Raw genomic sequence first — 26,505 nt, 5'->3', positions numbered from 1 at the left:
GGCAGACCAACTTTTTCCTATAGATTATGGGTTCTAGACTTTTAGGTCATGAATTGTTTCTTCTTACTCGGGGAGAGAGCTTCAATGTCCAAAATTGCAAAAGTTCTCCCTTACTACTTAAATGAACAATCACTTTTAAAACATGCAATATTAACGTGTGATTAGAGATAACATCATTCATGGATTTCTTTCTCTTCTTTTTTCTTTTATTATATATCTTTTCTTGCCGAACTTTTTTATGCATTTATGACTAAATTGTCTAAATGGAGGAATGACAAATTTCATGACTATTATTTTATGATTTATTTGCAAAATACATCCCCTAGAAGTTGGCTCAAGTGGTAAAGATCTTGGACTTGAGGATATGCTCTCTTTAAGTCTAAGGTGCAAATTTCTTTAGGTACAAACAATCTTTAAAGACTATCGGATTTAGAGATTTTTTTCTTCAATTACCCAGAATATATTTGTTGGAAAATTCCTTACTAAAGACTTGTACACTCCTGAGATTAGTCGAGACGCCATGTTCCCAGACACCCGGTGCCAATAAAAAAAAATGATTTATTTGCAAAATATTTTGTCTGACATCTCTACCTTAATAGATCCAAGAAACGTCTAGTTCCATCCCCTCAAAATAAATCCCCTAGCAATGGTAGGGTAAATTAACCACATCAATGTGGAACCCAGCCCTAGTTGCTTAATAATCTACTCCGGCTGATCTGGATATGGACGCATGCAGCTCTGTTGTCACCTATCATCTTTTTTTCTTCTAGGCCACCGCCCATTGCACCTTAGTCTTCTGAATTATGACATGATCTTACCATTGGTTTTCTTTATATCTTCGAATAACTACTTCCCATCAAATTTCTCTGTCTTTGACATTACTCTATCTGGAAGGACTTTGAGAGAACCATGCATGTTGGGCTGCTTTTCAGAATATATTATGAGGATGTTAAATCCAATGAAAGTATTTTGGTAAGTTCTTGTATATGATTTTCATTGTTAGAGCATATTGATTACTTTTAGAGTATGCTGAGTATTCTGTAATTTTCATTGTTAGAATATATGTTAGAGCATACTCTACTATTATTTATTATTTTTTCATTACTTTTCATTTATTTTTTACTATTTTATACTATTATTCACTATTTTTTTTTTTTTTACCAAAGAGCCGGAAGCCACACATGCAATGACCCCGTCCCAAGTTTATTAAAAAGCCATTTCTTATGGCAGAAGAAAACCGTGGTTACAAGCCAAGCAAAAAACAAATCCCCCCAGATTAAAACCAACACAAACCAAAACAAAGAAACTAAACAAGCCTAACCCCAAAGTAGACTAAACAAGCCTAAAGAAAACAACCCCAAAAGACTCAAGAAATACGTAAATCTGCCAACCCCATCCAGTCCAGTCTATACAAGCCATGGACCTCACGGCCTAAGCGAGTCACTACTACTATTCACTACTATTTACTATTTTATTATTATTTTTTCACTATTTTTTCTCTACTATTCATAGAATATCTGAGATCATCTCTGTACCCAAATGCAACCTAAGAGTTCTTGTTCCAATTCTAGAATTTGGAGTGAAGAAGATACAACCATATATCACATTTATTGAAGAGTTAGTAATTCTCTGGAAAACTCACACAAATGTAACAAATACAATATGACTGATTATTTCTCTCCCATTTTAGCATATATTCTACATAGAAACCTTATAGCATATATTCTAAGTTCTAAGTTCTAATTCATGTTTTTTCTATTATTCCAAGTTCTCTTTTTTCCCTTTATACTTTCATTTAAATTAGAATAATGCTACTCATAATTCCTTTTACCACCATTTTCACATCATTCCATGATATGATATTAAATAATTAGATATTATTTATTATATTTCACTTGTGGATCTATCATTTAATGCTGCATCAAGAGATGTCGAGAGGATAATGATATTTTTGTCTTTGAATCTTTACAGATATAGTCACTAGATAAGTCGCTTGGACATTAGGCTTTGTAATTATCTTATATGGTTCCATCATTTTACAACTATGATGTAACTAATCAAGTTGATCTTAACTATGCACGAGTCGACAAATTGGGTTGTTACCTTCCACGACGTCGTCCCATTACTTTTCGAGATTTTCACATTGGAAAAGACCCTCATTCCTATCCCGATAACGACACAAAGCTAACAACTACTAAAATCTTATATTGCTTTTAAAAAAATGGGGATCTTAGATTGGTCATAGTCACATATATTGCTATTGATGAAATATAAAGGATATGATCTCTCCCTGATTTGAGGGACATTGGAATATTGCACAACACATTGCTCAATAAAACACATGCGTGTGCTATTAAAATTATGATCAATTTCTATACAAATATTGAAACGTATAAGATTATCTAGATTATCCTGATGATCTAGTACGAGTTCCTAAGCAAAGTCAATGTTGGATCTTTTGGAATTCAATGTTCTTTCCACACAAACTCATGTTCCATTCTCCAACGATATTGAGAAATATATAGTTTTATAGGCCTATGCATGCATGCTTGGAACAATACCAATGCAAATAACATCCTTTTTCTAACATTTAGGAAACTTTGTACCTCAAACAAACTGCTTCTCATCCCATGAAATTGGTTTTCCTAATTAATTCACATAGGGGAGCTCATTCAGCCATAGAATGTGTGTGCAAATGCAGCCAATTAAATGATTTTTTTGTGCTCCTTTGTCTGCTAAAATAGCTGCATAAAAAGAAATAGTCTATTTCCCTCTCCTCCTATGAGGGTGGGGATGAAAACCTCTCATTCTCTGGATATTGGGAGATGAAATCTCTGCTTTAGCAGAGTGTTATCTTTCAAACGATTTGTTTGTAGAGAGTTATACACGTTAATACAATACTCCTTACAAAGAAATTTATGTACGAATGGAATCATAATAGTAAATAGTTGACTTGTAATCTGGATATTTCTCTATATATATCAAATCACATCTATAACTTCAATTTTAAGGAGTATTGTAACTTCTATCAAAAAAAAAAAAAAAAATCTATAACTTCAATTTTATAAATGAAATGAATTATATTTCTCGTAAAGTATATTAGATATTGAAAGGTTTCTATGATCCCATTATAACTCTGAAGAAAATATTTTCTTAGCCCCATTTTCCCAGAAATCAATCACAATCAGTACTACTGCTAGCTACTGCTTTGGATTAATCTGATTTACGTGTGATATGCCGAAAGCTGCACGCTGCTTATCTCATGAAACTTTAATCATCGATGGATCGATCAATCTCTGCAGAATGAATATAGTTTGGTCAACTTCGATATCATGTCTAATGCTTTTCATGCAGAAAACTTTTGCTGCTAGCTCTGATCTCGTCAAAAGAAATGGACCAACGGTGGAGATAGTGCCACCCCAATTCCTTCTTTTATTTTATAATTATTATCTATTAAAAAAATATTACAATCATAAAAATATTTCATAAAAATAAATTTAAAAATTGACGTGAATTCGTAAATATTATAGTTATAAAAAAATTTTACAAGATCAAACTCATAAATTGACATGAATTCATATCATATATTAGATATATTTTATAATAAAAATAATTTTAGAATTTAACGTTGTATCGTATCAATTCATATTAATTTATGTACTTATTTTTATAAAATTTCTTTATAGATAAAGAATTTATGTTATTTAAATATTTAGAAATCTCAAGTGATGTGTATATACGACAAATTAAAGCTAAAAAATTATATTAAGAAGTGCATGCATTCCTTTTTATACTCTTAGGAAACACAAACCCTATTGCAGTGCGTGCAGTTAAGCATGGTGTTTGGGGTTTTGAATTTCGAATGAGTTGTGGGACTGACACGCCAATCCTTGTCCCCACTTTGGCTTTTATCCTTTCCTACCCCAAAACCCTCCATCCATATATCATTAACTTCAACGCATGCTTCTGCGTTTTCAGCACTTCAAGGTTGTATATATGTGTGTATATAATATAAATATATATATATATATATATATATATATATAAAATATTGTTTATCTTTCTTTTCAATGAACAAACTCCCTTTAGTTTATTTTCTCTCAAGCCAATCATATCCTAGCGTCTGAATATGTAGTTAGATATTAATAAGTCTGTCCCTCTTGTGACCAGCATTTAGATCTAGCTAGAAGAATATATATATTATTTATTCTGTGGATTAACTCCAAAAAACTTTATTTATATACCACTAAATTACATGATGATGGATTTTTACTAAAAAAAAATCTATAAAAATAAATTTATAAATTAACGTGATTTGTTATCATACGTTAAATTGTAAAACTACTTTTATCCGTAAATTACATGGATCTAATATCATATGAATCCATATTCTTCTAATATATAACTCATGCATGTGCTTTTGCTGATAGCAAGAGAATTGTTCTAATTGGTGTCCTTTTGTTGTTTCCCCTCACTGTTTTGGATCTTGGAAAATCTTTTATGATCATATAGCTCTTTCACCTCTCAGGTAAATTATTGAGCAATAGTCATATTTAACAAAGATATTAATTTTTCATTGGTGAAATTGAAAGGTCAAAAGTTGGATGTAGAATCTCCATGGTAATAATTTATTTAATTAATTTATCAATTCGGGACGCAAAAAAAAAGTGAGTGTGCAATCGCTGAGCAATCATTTAAAAAAAAAGTGAATAAATACAAGATTCATATAAAAAAATTAATTTTTTAATAGTAGATCTCACTATTTTTCAAAACGATTATACGACGCTTATACACTCTACGACTGTATATACCATTACTCAAATGCATATATGTCCCACGACACATAATCTTGCCTCTAATCAATAAATATTGCTTAATTTTGAATTGTAGGAAAAGCTAAACATCTCACTTTCTACTAATATTCACTAATTTCAATATTTATTGAATATCCCCTATTAGCAAAAGTAATAATGCGATTATGCATATGATCGATGAATAATCCTATTTTAAAGACTCTTCACCATACACCATTCACGTGATATAATTTGATTTAGAAGATAAATTTTAAAATTTAAAATCTTACAAATTAAATTATTTCATATAATTGTACGCATGTAGTACTTAGAGGTCTTAGAATAACATTTCTGATAATCAGTTTCTTTGAATTGATGAAGCTGATCATGACTATAAGCTTATGTCTTGATCAAACAATATTTTAGAGTCTTTTTCTTGTTTGGTACAAGTCCATTAAGTTCACTTTCACAAAGTTTCGGATGATTGATGGTTGTTTATAAAAGTAAGTTTGGCTGGCTAGCTTGGAATATGGTAATAGGATAGGCAAGTTAGGCAAAATTAGCCACTAGCCTTACTAGTTTCCAGCATTCAAACTAGTAATTATTTAGTCAAGGGAAAAAAAAGGCACTTTTTTAAAATTGAGTAATGCTAGATACAGTTTTGAAATGCGTAGATGTAATACAGTCGTTTTGAAAAAGAGAGGTCTATTATTAAAAAATTAATTTTTTTTCATAAGGGTCTTGTATTTATTCGCTTTTTTCAAAGTGATTGTATAGCGCTTGTACACTCATAAATGCAATTATCTTTTCTCTTTAAAAGTACATACGATTTTTTTTTAATTTTAATTTTTTTTACATTCAAAATTATTAAAATTGACATATTGCATCTTTTAACCATAAAAAAAAAAAAAAAAAAAAAAAAATCTAATAAATAGTTGTAGCAATAGCATGCAGAAAACCACTAAGACATTATGAATGTATGATCTTTTTCAGGGCGAAGAAAATGAAATTTGGACTTACAATTAAGGAGAGAAAGGAAATGTGTCAAACCACAATTCAACCGTATATATAATTAGAATAATTGAATGAGAAATTAATCCATTCATTTCTTAATTTGCGTAGGATATAGTACTCTTAGGATATGCAAGTCTCGCGTATTCTTTTTAAAAGAAGTAGAATTTACGATTAAAAAAATAATTTTTTTATATAGATATCAGATTTATCTATTTTTTTAAAGAAAATATACGAAAATTGCATACTCTAGAATCGCAGATATTATTTCTATATTTATATATATATGTGCATAAAATTCTCAATGCCTTTGTTCTTGTATAACGGTAGATATAATCTTGGGATGCAAGTCTCGCGTAGTCTTTTTGAGAAATAATAATTTTTTATATGAGTCTTAGATATCTTAGGACTGTAAATATCATTTTTCTTTTTATAAGAAGAGCTTCAAAGGCTGTTTTGCACAAAGATTATATATGATCTCGAAAAAGAGTCATTTCTTTATTATTATTTTTAGGTAAAACGTTACTATTAATTTTCTGTGTCATATATATATATATATAGTAGATTTGAATAACGAAAAGTTTAGGGTGCACAATGCAATTTTAATTAGTAGCTGAATAAAGGTACATGTAAAAAAAAATGTGCTATAGTATGGGGTCATGAAAATTTAATTATTTTTGTGTGGAAGTTATATGAATATTGTTTAATTACCTACAATATATACAGCAATTTGTCTTAATTGCCCTCTTTTAGGATTTTGCAACAGGAGGTGAAGGCTCAAAGCAAATGGTTGTTGTATAAAGGAGAAGAGGTAAAGTTGTATAGATGAATAATGTTATATATCATACTATCATTTCACTTTTATCTCATTATATAAAATGTGTTATATTTATCATCCAATAAATTAATATCATCTAATGTTGATAAATGTGACACATCTTACATAATGAGATAAAAGTAAGACGATAATGTGTTGTATAGAATTTTTCTTCTTCATTAGATATACATTCGTGTAACACTATTGATGTGACATACATTATAACTTCCAATACATGCTTAATACGTCGTAAATACGAGATCGTGAATAGCATTACTCATACTTTAAAATGGAATTAAGGAGGCCAATTGCTAGACAAGAATATACATGAAGTAGTGTGGCGTCACGCTAGCTGCTGAGTAAAACCAAAGTAAACAGTGGAATGAATGAAAATTATTGGACTATAGCGTTTTGGTGTTGCCTAAAGTTGGAGTTGGAGCCTTTGCAAATGCCAAGTACTGAGATGCGGTCAGGAATGGACAATTTAGGGTCCACGTGAAGGTATCACCCATCCATCACTGTTCCCTAGAATGATAATCTCACCAATGAAATAGGAATTATTCCAAGAAAATTGCCAAGAAAATTTGGAAAATATGATCTCTTTGCAGTACTATTTATGGCACTTTCCCATGAATATCTTCTCATTAACCCATCCCCAGAAAAAAAGAGAAGAAAATAAAAACAAAAAAAATAGGAGGAAGAATAAAAAACAAGCAAATGTAGCCATGGTAGCCACATCTACAATACAACCCATGAGCTCAAAAGCGAATCCAAGAAGAAAGAGGAAGAGGCTCTTTTACAAAGCCTTTACAACCAGCTACTTAGAGACACACCCCAACCAAAATGCCTTTCTCCACTTTATGCAACCAATGGTGTTATAGAAGATAGAGCCATATACCAACTTACCAAGTTATCAAATACCAGCACATCCCCTCTCTCTCTCTCCCCACAACCCAAATCCAAACACAACTCAAAACAAAAGGGAAAAAAACAAAGCAAAATAAAAAAGCAAAAAACTCTGTATGTGCGCTTTGGGGACTGTAAGTGCAAGCTTGTTTCGCAACTCTCAAAGCTGAAAAAATATTGCTGTATTCTGCTTATTACCCACTACCCCAGAAGCCAAAACACATGCTCTCCCATTTCCCTAACTCTTTGCATCATCACCTCCACCATCAAAATCTCCTTCTCCTTCTTCTGCTTCTTCTTCCTCAAATTTCATCCAATCTTTTGGAACTTCACCTCCTTCCTCAGAGCTTAGGGACTCTCTCTTGAATTGGCTAATACAAGAAGTTATCAAAGATGATCACGCTATCAGATTTCTACCATGTTATGACTGCAATGATGCCACTTTATGTGGCTATGATCTTAGCCTATGGCTCAGTGAAATGGTGGAAGATCTTCACGCCAGACCAGTGCTCTGGTATCAACCGTTTTGTGGCTCTCTTCGCCGTCCCTCTCCTCTCCTTCCACTTCATCTCCACCAATAATCCCTACACCATGAATATGCGGTTCATTGCAGCTGATACCCTTCAAAAGATCATCGTTTTAGTTGTTCTTGGCGTTTGGACTAAGGTGAGCAAAAAGGGTTGCTTGGAATGGACAATTACTCTATTCTCACTCTCAAGTCTACCCAACACTTTGGTTATGGGCATCCCTTTGCTTAAAGGAATGTATGGTGACTTTTCTGGGAGTTTGATGGTCCAAATTGTGGTCCTTCAGTGCATCATTTGGTACACTTTGATGCTCTTCTTATTTGAGTTCAGAGGTGCTAGAATGCTCATATCTGAGCAGTTCCCAGATACAGCAGGCTCCATTGTCTCAATTCATGTTGACTCTGACATCATGTCACTGGATGGAAGGCAGCCTCTAGAAACCGAAGCTGAAATCAAAGAAGATGGAAAACTTCATGTCACTGTAAGAAAATCCAATGCTTCAAGATCAGATATCTTTTCAAGAAGGTCACAAGGTTTGTCATCGACAACTCCCAGACCCTCCAATCTAACCAATGCTGAGATATACTCCTTGCAATCTTCAAGAAACCCAACTCCAAGAGGGTCTAGTTTCAATCACACAGACTTCTATTCAATGATGGCTGGTGGCAGGAACTCAAACTTCGGAGCCTCCGATGTTTATGGCCTCTCAGCTTCACGAGGCCCAACACCAAGGCCTTCGAATTATGAGGAAGATGGTGCAGTCGGTGGAAAGCCGAGGTTCCATTACCATGCTGGGGCTGCTGCTGGTGCTGGTGCTGGGCATTACCCTGCACCAAATCCGGGAATGTTTTCACCAACGGGTTCCAAAAATGTTGGTGTTAATGCAAATGCAAAGAAGCCGAATGGCCAAGCTCAGCAGAAGCCAGAAGATGGTGCTAGGGACCTTCATATGTTTGTTTGGAGCTCTAGTGCTTCTCCCGTATCAGATGTCTTTGGAGGACATGAATATGGAGCTCATGATCAGAAAGACATGAGATTGGCTGTTTCTCCAGGAAAAGGTTGTTTCCTATTTTCAGTTTTGTTGGATTGTGCTTTTTCTTTCTGTAGAATTCATATTAATTTTACTTTCGATATATCTTCCTTTATTTGATATTTAAATGGGTTTCTTTTTCTGTTGAATTGGATTGTTAGTCGAGGGTCACAGAGAGAATCAAGATTACTTGGAAAGAGATGAATTCAGCTTTGGGAACAGAGGGTTAGAGGGAGAGATGAACAACGTTGAAGCTGAGAAAGTGGGAGATGGAAAGCCTAAGACCATGCCACCAACAAGTGTCATGACCAGGCTTATACTCATCATGGTTTGGAGAAAGCTCATTAGAAACCCCAACACCTATTCAAGCCTAATAGGTCTCACTTGGGCCCTGGTCTCATTCAGGTATCTGTCCTTTTCATCTCAGTATAAACACTGAACCTTGAAATTGTGCATAGTTTGATATTTTCTTGTATATATGCATATTTTTGGATTATACCCTTTTAATTTTGGTCATTTTTGCTTATGGCTTTCCTTGCAGGTGGCATGTTGAAATGCCTGCCATCATAGCAAAGTCCATTTCCATACTGTCAGATGCAGGGCTTGGCATGGCCATGTTCAGTCTAGGTCAGTAAAAACAGTACCCTTCTTGACTACTTGTATCACAGATTTCTTCCAGTCCTCCTCCAGACAAAATCCTCTCCTACACTTTCTTTACTAAAAAAAATCTTACCCGATTCTGTCTCACATTTCATTATTAAAAAGTAATAATAAGAAAGCAAGCAGACCAGTAACAAAAGCAAGCAAAGTAAAGAAAAACAGTGTGGTTATGATAATGTCTCGGCGGGGTTTCTTTTATGGATGGGAGCACTCTCTATCTGTCTTCCACTTTTTGCCATGTTTGTGTTGGGTTGCGATGGATTAGTGGTGGTGGTGGTGATGATGAAAGGTCTTTCAAAAAAAGAGAGACTGACAGTCAGCCAGACAGACAGACAGTGTAGGGGATGTGAGGAGGGGGGTAGTGATGGGCATGCTTTGGCTGATGCTTTTTCTATGTAAATATTGACAGGTCTGTTCATGGCTTTGCAACCGAGGATCATAGCATGTGGAAATTCCGTTGCAGCTTTTGCTATGGCCGTGAGATTCCTTGCTGGTCCAGCTGTCATGGCAGCAGCTTCCATTGCTGTTGGCCTTAAGGGCGTTCTCTTACATGTTGCCATTGTCCAGGTCATCATCTCATCTTTCTTGCTTTCTTTTCTTCTCTCTCTCTCTCTCTTGCCTCCTCCTGACACAACCAATCCTACTTAACTGCATAAGCTCCAAAACTTCTCATTCAAAAAAATAAAATAAAATACTATATATATTGCTATGAGCTATCTCCTGATAAGATTTTTTTATTTTTTATTCAGTTTATAAAGTCATTTAATACATACTATTATAATCACAGCATCTCATTCAGGTCCTGATCAGGATAATCTTCCTTTTAAATTCTTTTCTGGAGATACCAAAATATGGGCTGGAAAAACAGCAATAGCATATATTAATGTAAAGCAGTGAGCTTTGAACATGCATACATACATACATATATATATAGTTCCAACCATGACAAACATGATCTAACGACTTGTTTGGAGTGTTATTAATGAACAACAAACATGTGTACCCATTTCTGACATGTTCTTTTGCCCCTCATGTTCCCTTGATTTCCAAAACAAATTAACAGGCAGCTCTCCCACAAGGAATAGTCCCCTTTGTCTTTGCCAAGGAGTACAGTGTACATCCTGACATTCTCAGCACAGCGTGAGTATTATATATATTTCCAACACATAAACATCCTTTAATTTAGATCTTTGATCTCCTACATTATTGTTATTATTGTTTTGTGTGTTCTGTCTGTACTACTCATGAGGAATTTCTGAATTTTTTGCAGTGTTATATTTGGGATGCTAATTGCATTGCCCATAACGCTCGTCTACTACATTATGTTGGGGGTATGAACTGGTGGAAATCATCGCAGAATATGACTGACTGCATCAGTCCATGCAATGCTCAAGCAGGCCTGCATCAATGCATTGACAAGTTCGGATGTTGAAGAAGTCAAAAGCATGCATGCATGCATGAGAAATAGGATCGATCGGATCATGATCAGAATGAACCTTTTTCTTTTGATTTGTCTTTTGCTAGTAAAATTGTAAAATCATCATGTTTGTAGTCAATTTATAATATATAAGGAAAAAAAAAAAAAAAAAAACGTTTCTCTAGTTAATTATAAACAAGCTCGATCCTTTGATTCTATTCCTAGCTAGAATTTATGCTTTCAGAAAAGCAACAGAAACTAGGAAGAAAAGGAAAAGGAAATGAGGAAAAGTGCTTGATCTTGTGATGATTCATATATACCTTACCCTCCATTACTGTTCTACTACTTGAACGAAGGCTGGAGGTTTCAAACTTTCTTTTCTTTTCTGGTTCTGTGTATATCACTAACTGATCATGAGACAAGAACCAAGAACCGTGTTTAGAATATTCTATTACCACCAACCGATACAGATATAGAAGACGTCATTGACATCGTTGACATGGTACTATAGATTGATTTTAAGAGAAAGTTTTAAAATTAAATTATCTTTCAAATCAAATTCTATCATATTAACGGTGTCGAATGCATGCACGTGCATGTGTTATAATTTACAGAGGCGTGCGTGCAAGTATATAAATATTCGTTAAAAACTTAAAAAATCATTCTTTTTCAACTATTGTGACCAATAATAATATATAAATCGAGACGATTACTCGAGAAAACTGAATTTGGCAAGGTGATCTAGACCTTACTTTTGATGAAGATTAATTCAACACCTTGTGTTAAAGTTCTTTATGATCAGCTTGATTTAGATTTGAGATATATATATATATATATATATATATATGAGAACTGCTACATACATAAACAGATTACATAAAACTAAATCTATAAATTGACGTGGTTTCATGAGATTCGTTAAATTTACTTTATAATAAAAGTAACTTTATATTAATATGATGTATCATATCAAGTCACATCAAATTTATTTTTATATAATTTTTTTTTATGTCTAAAGTATTTCTCAATGAACAAATTAACGTAGGTAATAGTTTTAGAATTAAGGTAAGCAGTTAGTGCAAGGAGGGACCCTCTCCCCATTATAAGATGGGGGGTGTGATTTTGATTAGACTTATTTCGAATATTGGGAGACAATGGTCACAGTCCAAAGTTTCTCCTCCTTTCTCCTCACTCCTTTCTTCGTCTCCTCATTCTTTTAGTTACACATTGCCTTTTCTTAACACCTTTCCTTTTCACTGACGTTGGTCTATATATTTATGTTTGGTGCTTTGTATGACACCCTTTTGAACTCTTATGAACCAAAATAAAAAGGCTAGCTACTTATATTATATATATATATATATATATATATAAGGAGGGCTCCTCCGGTTGGCCACTCATGATATATAATACTATTAGATATCTTCTTAAATACGCCAATTATTTATTTATTTATTTATTATCTTGAGAGAGTAGGAGGCAATGTCTTCATATTTTATTTACTGTTTCCTTCCTATATATAGTTATATATATAAAAAAATTTCACGTGTAGTTACTTTTATATACTATTTGTACACTCCACTAATGTAGTTGGCTGTGACACTTATTTTTTTATATAAAATAACTGTTTTAATTAATCACATCAGTAGAGTGCGTAAAGAATACGCAAAAATGATTGTATGTTACAGAATTCTAATAAACATTGTTGTTTACACCCGAATGAAATGCCAGGTATATATAAAATCGTGGTTTATATTCCTAATTTCTAAGGAAGATGTCTTGAGTTGAATTAGTTAATGCAAGTGCAAGATTTATGAGAACTTTTGTGGGATTATGAAGTTTTAAATGTCTAAAAGAAAAACTAGGAAACAAATAATTGAAACGACAACATATCATGCATGAATGGTACCCATTCTTATTTCGTATAGTAATGCTAAATATAGTTTTATGGTATCCAAGTCCCACGTACTCTCTTTGAAAAAAAGTAAGGTCCATCATTAAAGAAATAATTCTTTTTATATGGGTCTCGGGTTTATCTAATTTTTTTTAAAGGAAGTGTGTGTGATTTACATATCTTAGGAATGCAAATAACATTTCCCTGTTTATTCTACCCAGCTAGAAAGAATATAATAGTACAATTTTAAGAGTGTGGATTGATCACAAACATCACTATTATTGTTTTTTGGCAAACACAACTACCTACCATTAGTACTACTAGTGATAGAAAGCAGGATTGCCTAATTCGTTAGCCGGCCAACCTCTTACAATTACTAGCTAACACATGAAGTGTAGGCCTTCGTGAGATCAAAGTAAATCGCCGTCCATTTGCTAGCTAGCCTTTTTTTTTTAAATGGAAAATTGATTTCATTCATTCATTAAAAAAAAGTTATATATATGATCGGATATATAGAGAAAAATTTCTAGATCAAAAGCTAACTATTGCGCTTGAAGCTCCTCTAGTACCACACAAATTCCTTTATAATTGATATGGTCTTAAATACTATTGTAGCTCTTTATAGATAAACCTCCTAAGAGATAGCACTCTACTCAAAACAGATACTCATAGTTCACCTTCCATAGAAGGAGAAGACTTAACCTCTAAGGACTAGCTAGCCTTTTGTTTTACAAATTAATGCCATCAATATTCACTCACTTCTTTATAAAAATCTTCGGTCCATGAAGTCCATGATCTATATTATTGTATCAAATAAAATAAATCATCGTGACTATATACATGTACATACATGCATTTTGTTTTGGTCTTGACGTGCTTTGGATCGAAAACGTGGAGATCGACATGATATGCTCTTGAACACTTGCAATAGACCCACCTTGTAACACATTCATTACGCGGCATTGACATCTTAATGTGTTGCAATTTGGACATGATATTGATCGATCTTTATTCTTACATATATATATATATATATACACGCGCGCGCGCGCGACATATAGATTCAATAACAGAATGGCTTGCTAGGTTGATTCCAAGAGATGATGATGATGAAGCCAGCGCATGCAAAGTTTGAGGATCGGCATCAACATTGCACATCAATCAAATCAAATTAAGCATATTTGATGACAATAATGCAGAAATGCAGATGCATGCTTTGGTTTTAAAGAAGAAATTAAAGCAGCTAGAGCTAGCCAGTTTGTGTACTGACCCACATATTGATAATTAATCTCGTACAAGCAGATCAAGATCTAGATGATCATCATCATCATCATCTCGATCGATCGAGATGATCTAATATCAAATGATCGAAGATGATATATATCGATGATCTGTTGGCAAAAGTAGTATTTATTCCATGATCTGCCAATTCACGAAGATCAGACCAGACCCGCGGATCATCGCTGTCATATATCTGCAACTAATTGAAGGACTCCCCAGCATTAATGGCCAACAGCAGTACGTAGTACTACTACTGAATTATAACCTTAATAATAACGAAATGAAATTAAGGATGTGACTTTGAGACATCAGATCATCAACCGGAAAATTAGAAAAAATTAATGATATCAAAGCTTATATATATATAGCTGGCCTTATTCTTTGTCCGTGATAAAACAAGCCCTTCATCTACTTTATCCTTCATCAATATCAGGCTAGGCTACTCGATCATGTGAATCCCCTGCATGTTCATTCATGGAGCTCTACGTTTAGATATCCATTAATATTATTTCACTAGTAAACTCACAAATTGATATAATTTAATTGTAAGAAAAAGCTGTAAAAAGGATCTATATGATCTTTTACCTCCTGCCATTTGTGCTTGATAACCGGAAAGCTTCAAATCTACAAAAGAAACTAGAGATTTTGTAGGGAAGGGACTTCTAGTCTTTTGCCTTAGAACTTTTTTGGGTGGTTCTAACGGAAAACACAAGCTCCTTTATATAGGCAAGACTAGGGACCCTCATTTATTACTCCTACAACCTTTAGGCTACCCTCATTATTCCATCCATCACAAAATAGCAAGGGTCACCACTTTATTTATGAAGGGCAATTACATATACTTAATAGATAAAGTGTATCATCTTAGATGAAGTGAACTACTTTAGGGAAGACAAAGGTTTTCTACGAAAACCAAAAGTCTAACATTAATATGATACGTCATATTGTAAAGTTACTTTTATTATAAAGTAAATCTAATGAATTCTATGAAGTACATCATTTTATAAATTTATTTTATATAATCTCTTTATATCTGTAACAGTTCTCATTAAATTATAAGAAATTTATATTTTTCAGTCTCAAATATTGAAACCGGCGGCCCAATCGACAGCATGCATGCACTAATAATTATTAATTTAAAATGATCTTATATAATCCTTATATATATATATATATATATCTAGCTAGCCAAGATCAACCTCGATCGTCTGTCTAGTAGTAGTACTGCATGCATGCCTGCCTTTGTTGGGGCCCTAGCTCAAATACAGTGCTGCACCACATGACCAAGATGATCATCAGGTACACATATATATACACACACACATACATGAAGCATATCCAAAACAGTAGTTGTACTCATGAAAGTCCAACCCATTATTTCAATAATGGATTTAAAATTATGATCAAACGGAAAGATATATGTTGATGTCAGTGGGAATGTTGGTTTCTGTCAGGATGTTGTTCATCAAATGATAAATATATATATATATATAAGATATCTAAGTAGTACTTCTCTCACAAATATTATCTATCATGAGTACTATTGATCATCCTTATACCGTAAACTTATTTTTATTTTTTTTCTTTAACAGATATATATGTGGTGTAAGAATGATAGGAATTTTTCTATTTTTGTAGAGAGTTATAACAGTTGTAATTGTAAAAAGTGTTGTGCTCTTGTCATTACCGGTACGTCTTGGCCAAATTTAAAGATTTGATTAGGAGATGCTAGAGAGAGAGAGAGAGAGAGAGAGAGAGATTATACAAAGCACTAAATTATTCTGCAAAAGAGAAGGCAAGCTGCAACGTCGGCATGAGTATTGTCCTTTACAAGTGGACGCAGCAAAGCTTGAGAGAGAGAGAGAGAGAGAGGGCCTGGCAGTGCAAGACCTAATACAGACGTGACAAACCCACAAAGCATTGTCTCAGTGACGGCCGACCCAACACAAGGAAGTGGCAGAAAATCTAAATGGTAGCCACGTACGTACAACTCTCTCTCTCCCTCTCTCCCCCCCCCCCCCCCCCCCCCCCCCCCAATATTAATTTGTCATAGCTAGGCACAGAAATATAAAAGAGAGATGTACGTGTGTGCTTGTTTTATTCCCGGCCGGCCTAGATTCCCGTTACATGAATTTCTTTAACGCTTAGCTCGGAAAGGATCCATGGCGAATTCTAGCCTTTACATTAATTATTCTCTCTTCTTTATGTACACTTGTTTTTCATCTCAACTTTCACCAATATTATATGCTCTCTCTCTCTGTGATCTCATTTAAGATTGTCTACTAGTACTGCACGTGAAAATTGAATAGACAACGTACAATATCACGAATAAGTTATTCTAACAAGAGTAATGTTAGGTAAAGTTATAAAATAGGTAAATAACAGCCAACTATTTTAAAATAAAGTAAGGTTTATTATTAAAAAATTAATTTTTTATATGATTTTTGTATTATTTACTTTTTAAAAAAAATTACACAAGACTTACATATTCTGTAACTGTAAATATTATTTTTCTTTTAATAATCTGGTGAACTCTCTTGAATTGAAACTTTAGGGTTTGGGGTTTTGTTCATTTGTTCTTCTTTCTCTACAAATTTCTTCATTTGATCTCTGTTTATAATAATTTGGTTTAGCTAGCTAGTTTTTTCATTAATCTTAGATACGTACTGATCATCTAGTTCATAAAATTATCAATCCAATGCTTTTCTATTATTTATAGACTCATATACCCTACCAACAATTTTTCAAATTAAAGATCTTCAACTGAAAAAATTTATGGACCTAACTCATTTCATAAAATCGGTTCAATAAAAGTGAATTATTTATTGCTTATAAACATGCTGAGGACCTTGTCCATAGATAACGCGGGATTCATTCCTCAACACTTCACGTGTAGGTTAGTATTGTTTGTGATCCTTGTTACTGAGTAAGTATTGTAGGCCCTCATTCGTCCTGCATGTGGCAGGCTTGATCTAACTCATCTCATAAAACTAGTTCAATAAGAGAAAGTTGTTCATTATTTATAAATATGTCCAAAATTTTATCTACAGATAATATGAGATTTATTCCTCAGCACAACTCAAGCAAGCGACATATTAGCTAGTCCGATGGATGCTTGAAGCGCGTACGCAGCCACCCAAAGATGTAAGTTATATACATTACTAAAATGGATTTTTCGACCTTAGATCTTTCGACTCCAATCTATGACACCCCTCCGGCCACCACCAATATTACATGATGCCCTCTGACGTTAGCTATATATATACCAAAATGATTCATCTCTATAATCTTTTCAAACATTTCAGATGTTCTTGCTGCAATGTTAAAAATAATAATGTAAAAATATTAAATACCAAGTAATTTTAGGATGCTACGAGTTGAGCTAAGTTAATATAAGCTAGCTGCTGCTTATAATAATTAGTCTAAATTTTTGTTCAAACTCGATTTATTTGTTAAATAAATTGATGAACTCGATCGAGTCAAGTTCGTATATACCATCGGTCAAGCTCGAACTGTTCACGAGTAGATCGATTCTTTAATAGCACGGCGCCCCAATTAATCAAGATCATCTCATATGATCATTCTTAGAGAATTTTATATTTTAATTAAAGTTCTTTAAATAGTAAACATTAGGTACTCTTAAACTAAATGCCCACTTGAGTATTTACCACCTAGTACTACACTTGTACTAAATATTATTTATTTATTTTTTTGGGATACATTGGGGGAGAGGCAAACTTATGATTTCTATTTTGGAGACATGGGTCTTGTGCCATCAGGCCAGAGGCCGTTGGCCACTTGTACTAAATATTGATTACATGTAATATTGCTATGATCTTTACAATTTAACTAATAATTACGTACGATTAAATGTTGGATGCATCCATTAATATTTGAGGAGTAGTACTTAATATTGGTCCATCAAAATAATTAAAGTAGGGACCAAAATTACTATTGGGAATGATATGTTACATATTTTAGGGTTCTGCATTATTAACTTCCACATGATGAGTAGCTCATGTGTGCGACAGATCTTGATCACACTTCAATCTTACGTAAAACATAATAAAACAACACAATCCCTCCATATCTCATGTGGCAAATCACATGGCCATATATATCTAGGTTGCTTGTACGCATCCATGTTGATTAAGAAAAAAACATGAAAGAAAGACACAATAAAACCATATATGCATGCATTTGAATGGTCTAGAAGATCATGTCGATATGTACACTACAAAAAAAAAAGAAAAATGATTATTTGTGATAGTTATTTACGACGAGAATAGACTTATTTTGATAAGAAATTGTAATTTTGTCATAAATAATCAGTCGAGTAATGGTACATATAATTATGGAGTGCGCAAGTGCCATGTAGTCGCTTTGAAAAATAGTAATAGTCTACTATATGTTAAAACGTTAATTTCCTTTCATGTGAGTCTTATATTTATTTAATTTTTTTCAAAATGATTCTAAGGCGTTTACGCACTCACAACTGCAACCATCATTTCTCTAACTAGGCACATGTAAATATTTTTCTTGTAGTGAGATGAAAAGTTGAAATATTGTGGAAAGAATACTACTATTCTAAGGCTTTTACACCATACGGTATTAGCATGACCAATTTGATTTAAAAAATAAATTTTAAAATTTAAATATTACAATTCAAATCTTATCATTTAAATAATATAAATAGTATGATCTATATGACACTGACTTGATAATAGAAAATGAATTTATTAATGTACATTAGTCCAAAAAAAATCGGTAGCTAGTAGTAATGGTTGTTCAAAGTTATAGTGAAAAGGATGGTCAACTCAATTGATTTTTCAAAAGTTAAAATGATTTTATGACGCTCTAGCTAACAATAATGCCTTTTGGACTTCCAAGTTTACGTGCTTTAGTGGGGAAGTTCATAGATATGTATACACAACATTAATATATATATATATATATTAATAAAGGGTCACCTTTCTCATATATATATATATATATATATAATATAATATATAATTAAGCAACTTAATTAATTAATCCTAGTTAGTTGCATTAGTGGAAGTAGCTCTCTGATAAAATTAAGGGGCAAATGAAAGTTGATGTGCAGCATCACACGCTTGCTTTAGCCCTTGAAAAATGAATGAAGCAACTCTAAAAGCCTAGTTTCACTCCAAAAAGATAAAGTCACGCTTTCAATTTTTCTATATTATCAAATGTCATATCATGATCTTCTTTAATTAATAATTTATTGTTAATTCCCCATCTACAATTTTATTTTATTTTTTTTAAATGTAAACACTTTTTGCCATTTAATTAATTATAATTACGGTTTTCCTTATAAAACTCATTTAGTTAGTTTTCTTTTAAATTTTAAATTTTATAATTTTTAATATATCAATAACTGACACGTAGAGAATTAAATATTTTTATAATTTTTTTTTAAAATTTAAAATTTCATAATTTTTAATATATCAATAATAGAGATATGAATAAGTGAGTTTTTTTGTAATTTTTTCTTGGATAAATTTAACATTTTTCTTGTTGAAACTAGAAAACTGTTGATCATTTTTAATTTATTTTCATAGATGAGATGAGTTAAGATAAAAATTGAAAGTCGAATAAATATTGTTAGAATATATTTTTTTAATATTATTTTTGTTTATGATTTGAATAAGTTGAATTGTTTATTTTATTTTGTGTGAAAATTTAAAAAAAAATTAATGATTAGATGAAAATCGTTAGGAAAACAAACCTTGTTAATTAATCTCTATTATATATGATCATGAATTGATCTAAATTAAGCCTTTTTGGGTTCCTTAATCAACTACTTGCCTCATCAAAGTCTTGAAAGGGCCACTCTACCTCTCAGGGCACATTAATGCATGGCCTTAACAAGAATACTCTAACCACCAATCTTTCTTGCCAGTTACCAATAGCAATCACCAACCTCAGAATAGACACATGCATTCATCTATTCACACTTTGACATTATGGAATTTTTGTCCTTTTTTTGGTTGTCATTAGAGGGTTGGAATCAACAATAAAACAGAAATATTTGTTTGGGCACCAAGAAAAATCTTAATAGTAAGGGCCAACAAACATGATCATCTATACATGTGAGATATATATATATATATATACATATATGTATGTATATGTATGTATATATGTTATAAATTTCTTGGAAGCTAACCCTTTGTAGGCAGCATTTTACTAATTGTCCTATATGCCAAACATGCATGTTCCAACCCCTGCACATGACTTATCTCCATGACTACTATTTATGACCAGGCCTGAAAAATAGTATTTATTTTCCCAATAATAATAATAATAATAATAATAATAATAATAATAATGCTCCCAAAAGAGGTAGTTCAATCAGCAATGGAGAAAATATGCTTCTTCTTTTTCATTATGAAGCGTGAGGGAATGGGTTAAATAATGAGAGACAAACAAAGAGGTCCAAATGAAATTAATTAGGTTAATCATGTGAGTACTATGATACCCCATATGGGAAGCAGCTTTGCCCAGAAAATCAATCTCTCTCTCTCTCTCTCTCTCTCTCTCTCTCTCTCTCTCTCTCTCTCTCTCTCTCTCTCTACAATATTATTGCAGCTCATGATCTGGACAATGATCTGATGCATGATATGTATGATCATGATGTGCTTCACATGATGATGAAACGCTGTTCATATATAAATATATATATATAACACATTATGGGATGCTTTTATAGATGATCAGGTCTTAATATCTTTGTTTTTATCCCCCTTTTTTTTTTAAATTAAGCAACAGTCATGTTTTTAATTCTCCAATATTCTATCATCAAGAAAAGAATTCTATCCCATTTCATCTAAAACTTTTCCTCGTTTGGTTACACAGTTCAAATGAGATGAGATGAGATATTTTGTTGAAAATTGAATAAAATATTATTATTATATAATTTGTTAATATTAGTTTGTTTTGAGATTTAAAAAATTTGAATTATTTATTATATTTTGTGTGTAAATTTAAAAAAATTATAATGATTATATTAGTTGAGATAATTTGATTTTGTGTAACCAAACCAACTTAGTAAAATGAATCGTGAAGATGTTATTAAAATTAGAAAAATGCTACTCCTTATTATAACTGATTTTATCACCCGCAATCACACTTGTTAATGCATGCGATATATTTTAAGTGGTTTCATATATCTATTATCTAAATAGACAATCACTTAAAATATGTCATATTGAAAAGTCTGGTTAGAGATGATAGACCATAAGATGAAAAACAATATTTTTCTTAAAACTACCCCATTCAACAAAAACAAAGGCCATGAGAAACCCAAAACTAGAATCAACATATTATCTCAGCATCTTAAGAAATAAATTAAAAATAAAATTATTATTATTATTATTATTAATCCAACCTCTTTCTCAAAACCATGGCAGCCTAGCCTAAATGAAAACAAGAAGTCCTTAGAAATACTGAGCCCATGAATGTATATCAGCCCAGGAATGTCAAGATATGTTTCGGCTTGGGCCAGAAAAGTATTGAGATTTCTGCATCTAGAAAGTTTCTGGCTCTTGGGTTTATTTACTGGAAAATCTCTTCGGTTCTGTAGGTGGCCTTGGGCTGAGAAAGACTACACATTCATCCTCGTGATTGTTACCTTTTAACTTTTCCCGGGGGACCAAAGAAGGAAAACGACTCTTAACTTTTAAGTTAATGGGCTTACTGTCAAAATATTGTTGGCCCATAAACCGATAATATATTAGAGGAAATAACTATAAATTAGCAGCCAGATTGAGATAAATCTATGGCTACGTTTGGATATGAAAGTAATTTTAAATAATTTATGAATAGTAATAAAAAATAATGATAAAATATTAAATAGTAGTAAAAATTAAAATAATAATAAAATATTAAATAGTAATTGTATCATTTCCACTATCCAAACACAACCTAAAATTATATTTGGTTAGGAGTGATATGAGACTACCTTACTATTATTAACAAAGTATTTACTACTTTTTCACTACTATTTACATATAATCTCAATATCCAAATGTAGTATAATTCTTTTGCTCAAATTCTAGCATATGAATCTTGGAATTCTACACTACTGTGTAGTCTCTAAAGTACTTGCGACACTATTGGGCGTAGAGAGAGCTTATTCTAATCATTGACCATGAGGCATTAAAGTACATCAATAGTCAATGAGAGTTAAGTATGTGACATTTCAAGTGGGTTGCCTATCTGCAGGAGTCTACATTCTCACTGAGGCTCAATCAGGGAGTTTGAACTAGGATACAAATGCTTTGAGTTGACGTGTGTCACTTCTCACTAGCATGAGCACAACAATTGTGTGTCCCAAATTATTTTTTGAGGGAGCACATCATACAAGAGTTACATGGAGAGGGACATTTGGGCAAGATAAGACTTTGGCATTTATCTCAGTAGACTCCTGGCCCAAGTTTATGAGTGATGTTGCATGTAGAGAGATGCTTTGTTTGTTAGATGTGGAAGGGAGCCCTCAACAATGTTGGGCTTTATACTTCATTATCTGTACTTGAGAGCCCAAAACTCAATGTTAGAATGGATTTCGTCCTAAGTTTGCCCAAACCCAACAAGCAATGAACTCAATCTTGTTGGTGGTTGACAGGTTTTCCATGATAGCCCATTTTATAGCTTGTTGAAAGGCTATAGACACTACAAGGATTGCCCATCTTTATTTTACGGAGATTGTCTGCTTATATGGCATTCCTCAATTCATCACCTCAAATTGTGATACGAAGTTTCTAAGTAATTTTCACAAGAGTTTGTGAGAGAATTGGAATGAAACTAAATTTTAGTAATGCCTACCATCTCTAAATAGATGGCCAAATTAAGGTAGTGAATTTTCACTTGGACAACTTTCTAAGGAGCTTGGCCAGTGCTAAGTTGAAGTAGTGGGGCCTTGTCTTATCTCAAGTATTGTTTGCTTACAAATATTCTAAGAATGAGACTATACAACTAAGTCCATTTGAGATTGTGCATGGGTAGAATCCTTCGGACATACTTGACTTGGCACCCATTCCACGTATTGGTCGCTTGAACATTAAGGCAAATGAGATGGCAGCGCACCTTCATAAAGTACATGACAAAGTCAAGCACGCAACCTAGAAGAGTATTAGTAAGTACAAGGCTCAAGTTGACAGTGTTAAGATACTTTTTTGTTGGTGATTTTGTTTGGGCTATGCTAATCGTGATCGTTTTCCTGTTTATAAGTACAAAAAGTTGAAGGATAGAAAGATTGGGCATCATGAAGTTCTTTAAAAAATTCAATGACAATGCATATAGGTTGGGCTTTCCTAATCATTGGAGGACCTTTGACGTGTTCAACTTCAGACACCTTAGTCCGTGCTTTTGTTGACACTAATGTGAACTTGAGGGTGAATTCTTGTCAACCTAGGGAGATTGATACAAAGGATCGGGGCCTGAAACAACAAAGATTCTTCAAATTAGGATACCATTGTTCAAATGTTAGTATTTTAATCATAACTTTGAATAAAAGTATCTGAATTTTGCATAAAATCTTGATCCGAAGTGTTCTTTTATGAGCGCACATCGTGGTTATTAAATTACACATGGGGATCCATATTACAATTTTGAAATTAGTCATTTTTTCCTTCGAATCATTAATGTATATGAGGTCGTCTTTCTTTCAATTCACCATACGGTTTGCCTTAAAAGCATTAAAAGATAAACAAGGGGACGAGCACTTATCTATGTAATTGCTGTCTTTTGTTGGCCGTGTTTGGGTTGATTACTCTCTTTTTCTTTTTAACCAATTCAATCTTATTAAACAAGACTGACTTCTGATCAACCCGCTAAGGGTTGTGAAGCTGGACTAAGTAATACAATGGTAAGGTATGATTTGGTCATCAAGATTTCTGATCTCAAATATAAAATTTTCATCTCATCATTACAATTTTTCTAAATCTCCATATAAAATATAATAAACAATTCAATTTTTTCTTAACTTTTTCAAATTCTAAAATAATAATAATAATATTAAGATATAATATTTTAATATTTAATCTTAAAATTCAAAATTCTTATATGAGAAATCTCAGTAGTCAAGTAGAATAAGGTACTATTTCGACACAAGAAATTCTAATCTCAAATATAAAATTCTCATCTCATCATTACAACTTTTTCAAATTTCTATACAAAATATAATAAACAATTTAATTTTTTCAAATCCCGATATAATAATAATATTAAGATATAATATTTTAATATTTAATCTTAAAATTCAAAATTCTCTTCTGAAAAATCTCAGTGATCAAACAGAAAAGTCTCCCTATTAAGTTTTCTCCAAGAGAATTGACAGTTTGAAAAAATCACAATAACCCAAGCCTTACAAAAGCCTTTGATTCTTTGGTGAATTTTTATTTATTTTTTCTATAAGGTGTAAATTGGAGTGGTTTTTACATTTTTCCTTTTTTTTAATTGACCTTAGTTTTTATAGAATTTGACCAGCCAAGACGGTAAGAGATCGTTGGTAAAACAGATTCAAGATAAAATGTAGAAAATCAAAGAGAGGGAAGATGGGAAAATTTTGCACAATACCATATTAGCCTCGATTTGGATAATGAGTTGAAATGAAATAAAAGTTAAATAAAATATTATTATAATATTATTTTTTAATATTATTATTATTTAAAAATTAAAAAAATTAAATTATTTATTATATTTTATATTAAAAATTAAAAAATTTTAATAATTAAATAAAATAAATTTGATAATCAAACGAAACGAAACTCGCGAGTCACAATCAATTTAATCAAATGGATGCTATTGCTATTATTGGATAGTCAGAGATCCTGGATAAGAGTAGGCTCGACGCTGTAACCAAACAGCGATCAATAAGTGGTGGAAAGGACAAAACCAGATTCAAGAAACCAAAACGTGGCCTAGTTTTCCAATCGAGTGGCTCCAGAGGCCGTTACGTTCAATTCAAAAAAGAAAAAAAAAAACCCGCCTTTAATTTACAGATGTTAGAAGTTGAAGAGACATAGGTGAGAATAGCAAAGTTCGTCACGGCAACATGTCGGTCCACCCAACCACCTGCGGTCACTCCCGCATCACGTGGCGTCGACTGAATTGGGTAACCTTACCGACAAAACGGCCTCGTGTTTCTGTGCTTTGTACTTTTGTGTTAAAAATGATAACATAATTTATTTATTTTTAAATCCAAAAATTATAACATAATTAATTGGACGTGGATACCGCATTCATTTGAAATAATAATAATAATAAAAAAAATTTGAATTCTTTATTGTCTAAAATTTAAATAAAATATAAATTATAGACAGTAATATTATATATAATTTTAGAATGTATAATTCCGTGCATTTTATTTAAAAAAATTAGATCCCATCATGATAGTTTGTTTAGAGAAATTTTATTTGTAAAATCTATTTGGGGACTGCATGTGCAGGCCTTTTATTAAAAGAAAAAAATATCATTTTAAGAAGGATGTTTTAATAATTTTAAAAAATTTTAAAAATAAAATTACTTATGCTTGCATCACAATTTTCAAATAAAGACTATATATAGTATTGTTTTTTTTATGTAAATTTTAAATTTATTTATTTTTTAAAAGAGTGTACGCTACTTACATATAAATAATTTCCTATTTGATTATTAGATTAATTTATTTTAGATAATGTTATTTTTTATTTTAAATTTTAGAAATTTATTGATATGATGTAGTTTTATATGTCAATTATTTAAATTAATTTCATTTAAAATAAAGATTAATAACAAAAATAACTATGATATGATTGTTTGTTTATGATTTTCTGACTAAGTAAAAAAATCCATAGCAAGTAAATAGATAAGTAGTTGACATCACTGTATATATTATCAATATTAGTCTTGAAATTAAAATAATAGAAATATTAAATTTATAGTTCTTTTTAAATTAAGAATATATCATTAAAAAAAATTCAATTTTAGATAATCATTCTTAATTTAAAAAGAATTATAAATTTAATATTTCTATTATTTTAATTTAGTCTATATCAGTAATTGGCAGTAAAATTAGTTATTAAATGGTTATAAAATAACTATAAGAATATTTTTATTCTTATAAAATAATATAATTATTTTATTTTATTTAATAAAATAATTATAA

At 31.9% G+C, this 26,505-nt stretch overlaps 1 protein-coding gene and 1 long non-coding RNA gene across 2 annotated transcripts; one reads left to right on the top strand and one right to left on the bottom strand.

The window, feature by feature from the left end:
- The first annotated feature begins 7,325 nt into the window (after window positions 1-7,325).
- LOC122297309 (probable auxin efflux carrier component 1c) lies at window positions 7,326-11,532 on the top strand. Its single transcript, XM_043107332.1, has 6 exons — window positions 7,326-9,112; window positions 9,246-9,489; window positions 9,626-9,711; window positions 10,154-10,311; window positions 10,808-10,884; window positions 11,015-11,532. The coding sequence occupies exons 1-6, from the start codon at window positions 7,921-7,923 to the stop codon at window positions 11,079-11,081; spliced, it is 1,824 nt and encodes a 607-aa protein (XP_042963266.1). The 5' UTR covers window positions 7,326-7,920; the 3' UTR covers window positions 11,082-11,532.
- Window positions 11,533-14,557: 3,025 nt separating this feature from the next.
- Window positions 14,558-15,030, bottom strand: LOC122295464. Its single transcript, XR_006238086.1, has 2 exons — window positions 14,922-15,030; window positions 14,558-14,796 (listed from the first exon to the last, which is right to left on the bottom strand). It is a non-coding gene; the product is annotated as an uncharacterized LOC122295464 (long non-coding RNA).
- Window positions 15,031-26,505: the final 11,475 nt, after the last annotated feature.

This window comes from Carya illinoinensis, chromosome 15 (genome assembly GCF_018687715.1).
Source record: "Carya illinoinensis cultivar Pawnee chromosome 15, C.illinoinensisPawnee_v1, whole genome shotgun sequence".
Lineage (NCBI taxonomy): Eukaryota > Viridiplantae > Streptophyta > Magnoliopsida > Fagales > Juglandaceae > Carya > Carya illinoinensis.
The sequence above is the reverse complement of the archived record's forward strand: the minus strand, read 5'-3'. Positions and strand labels throughout refer to the sequence as shown.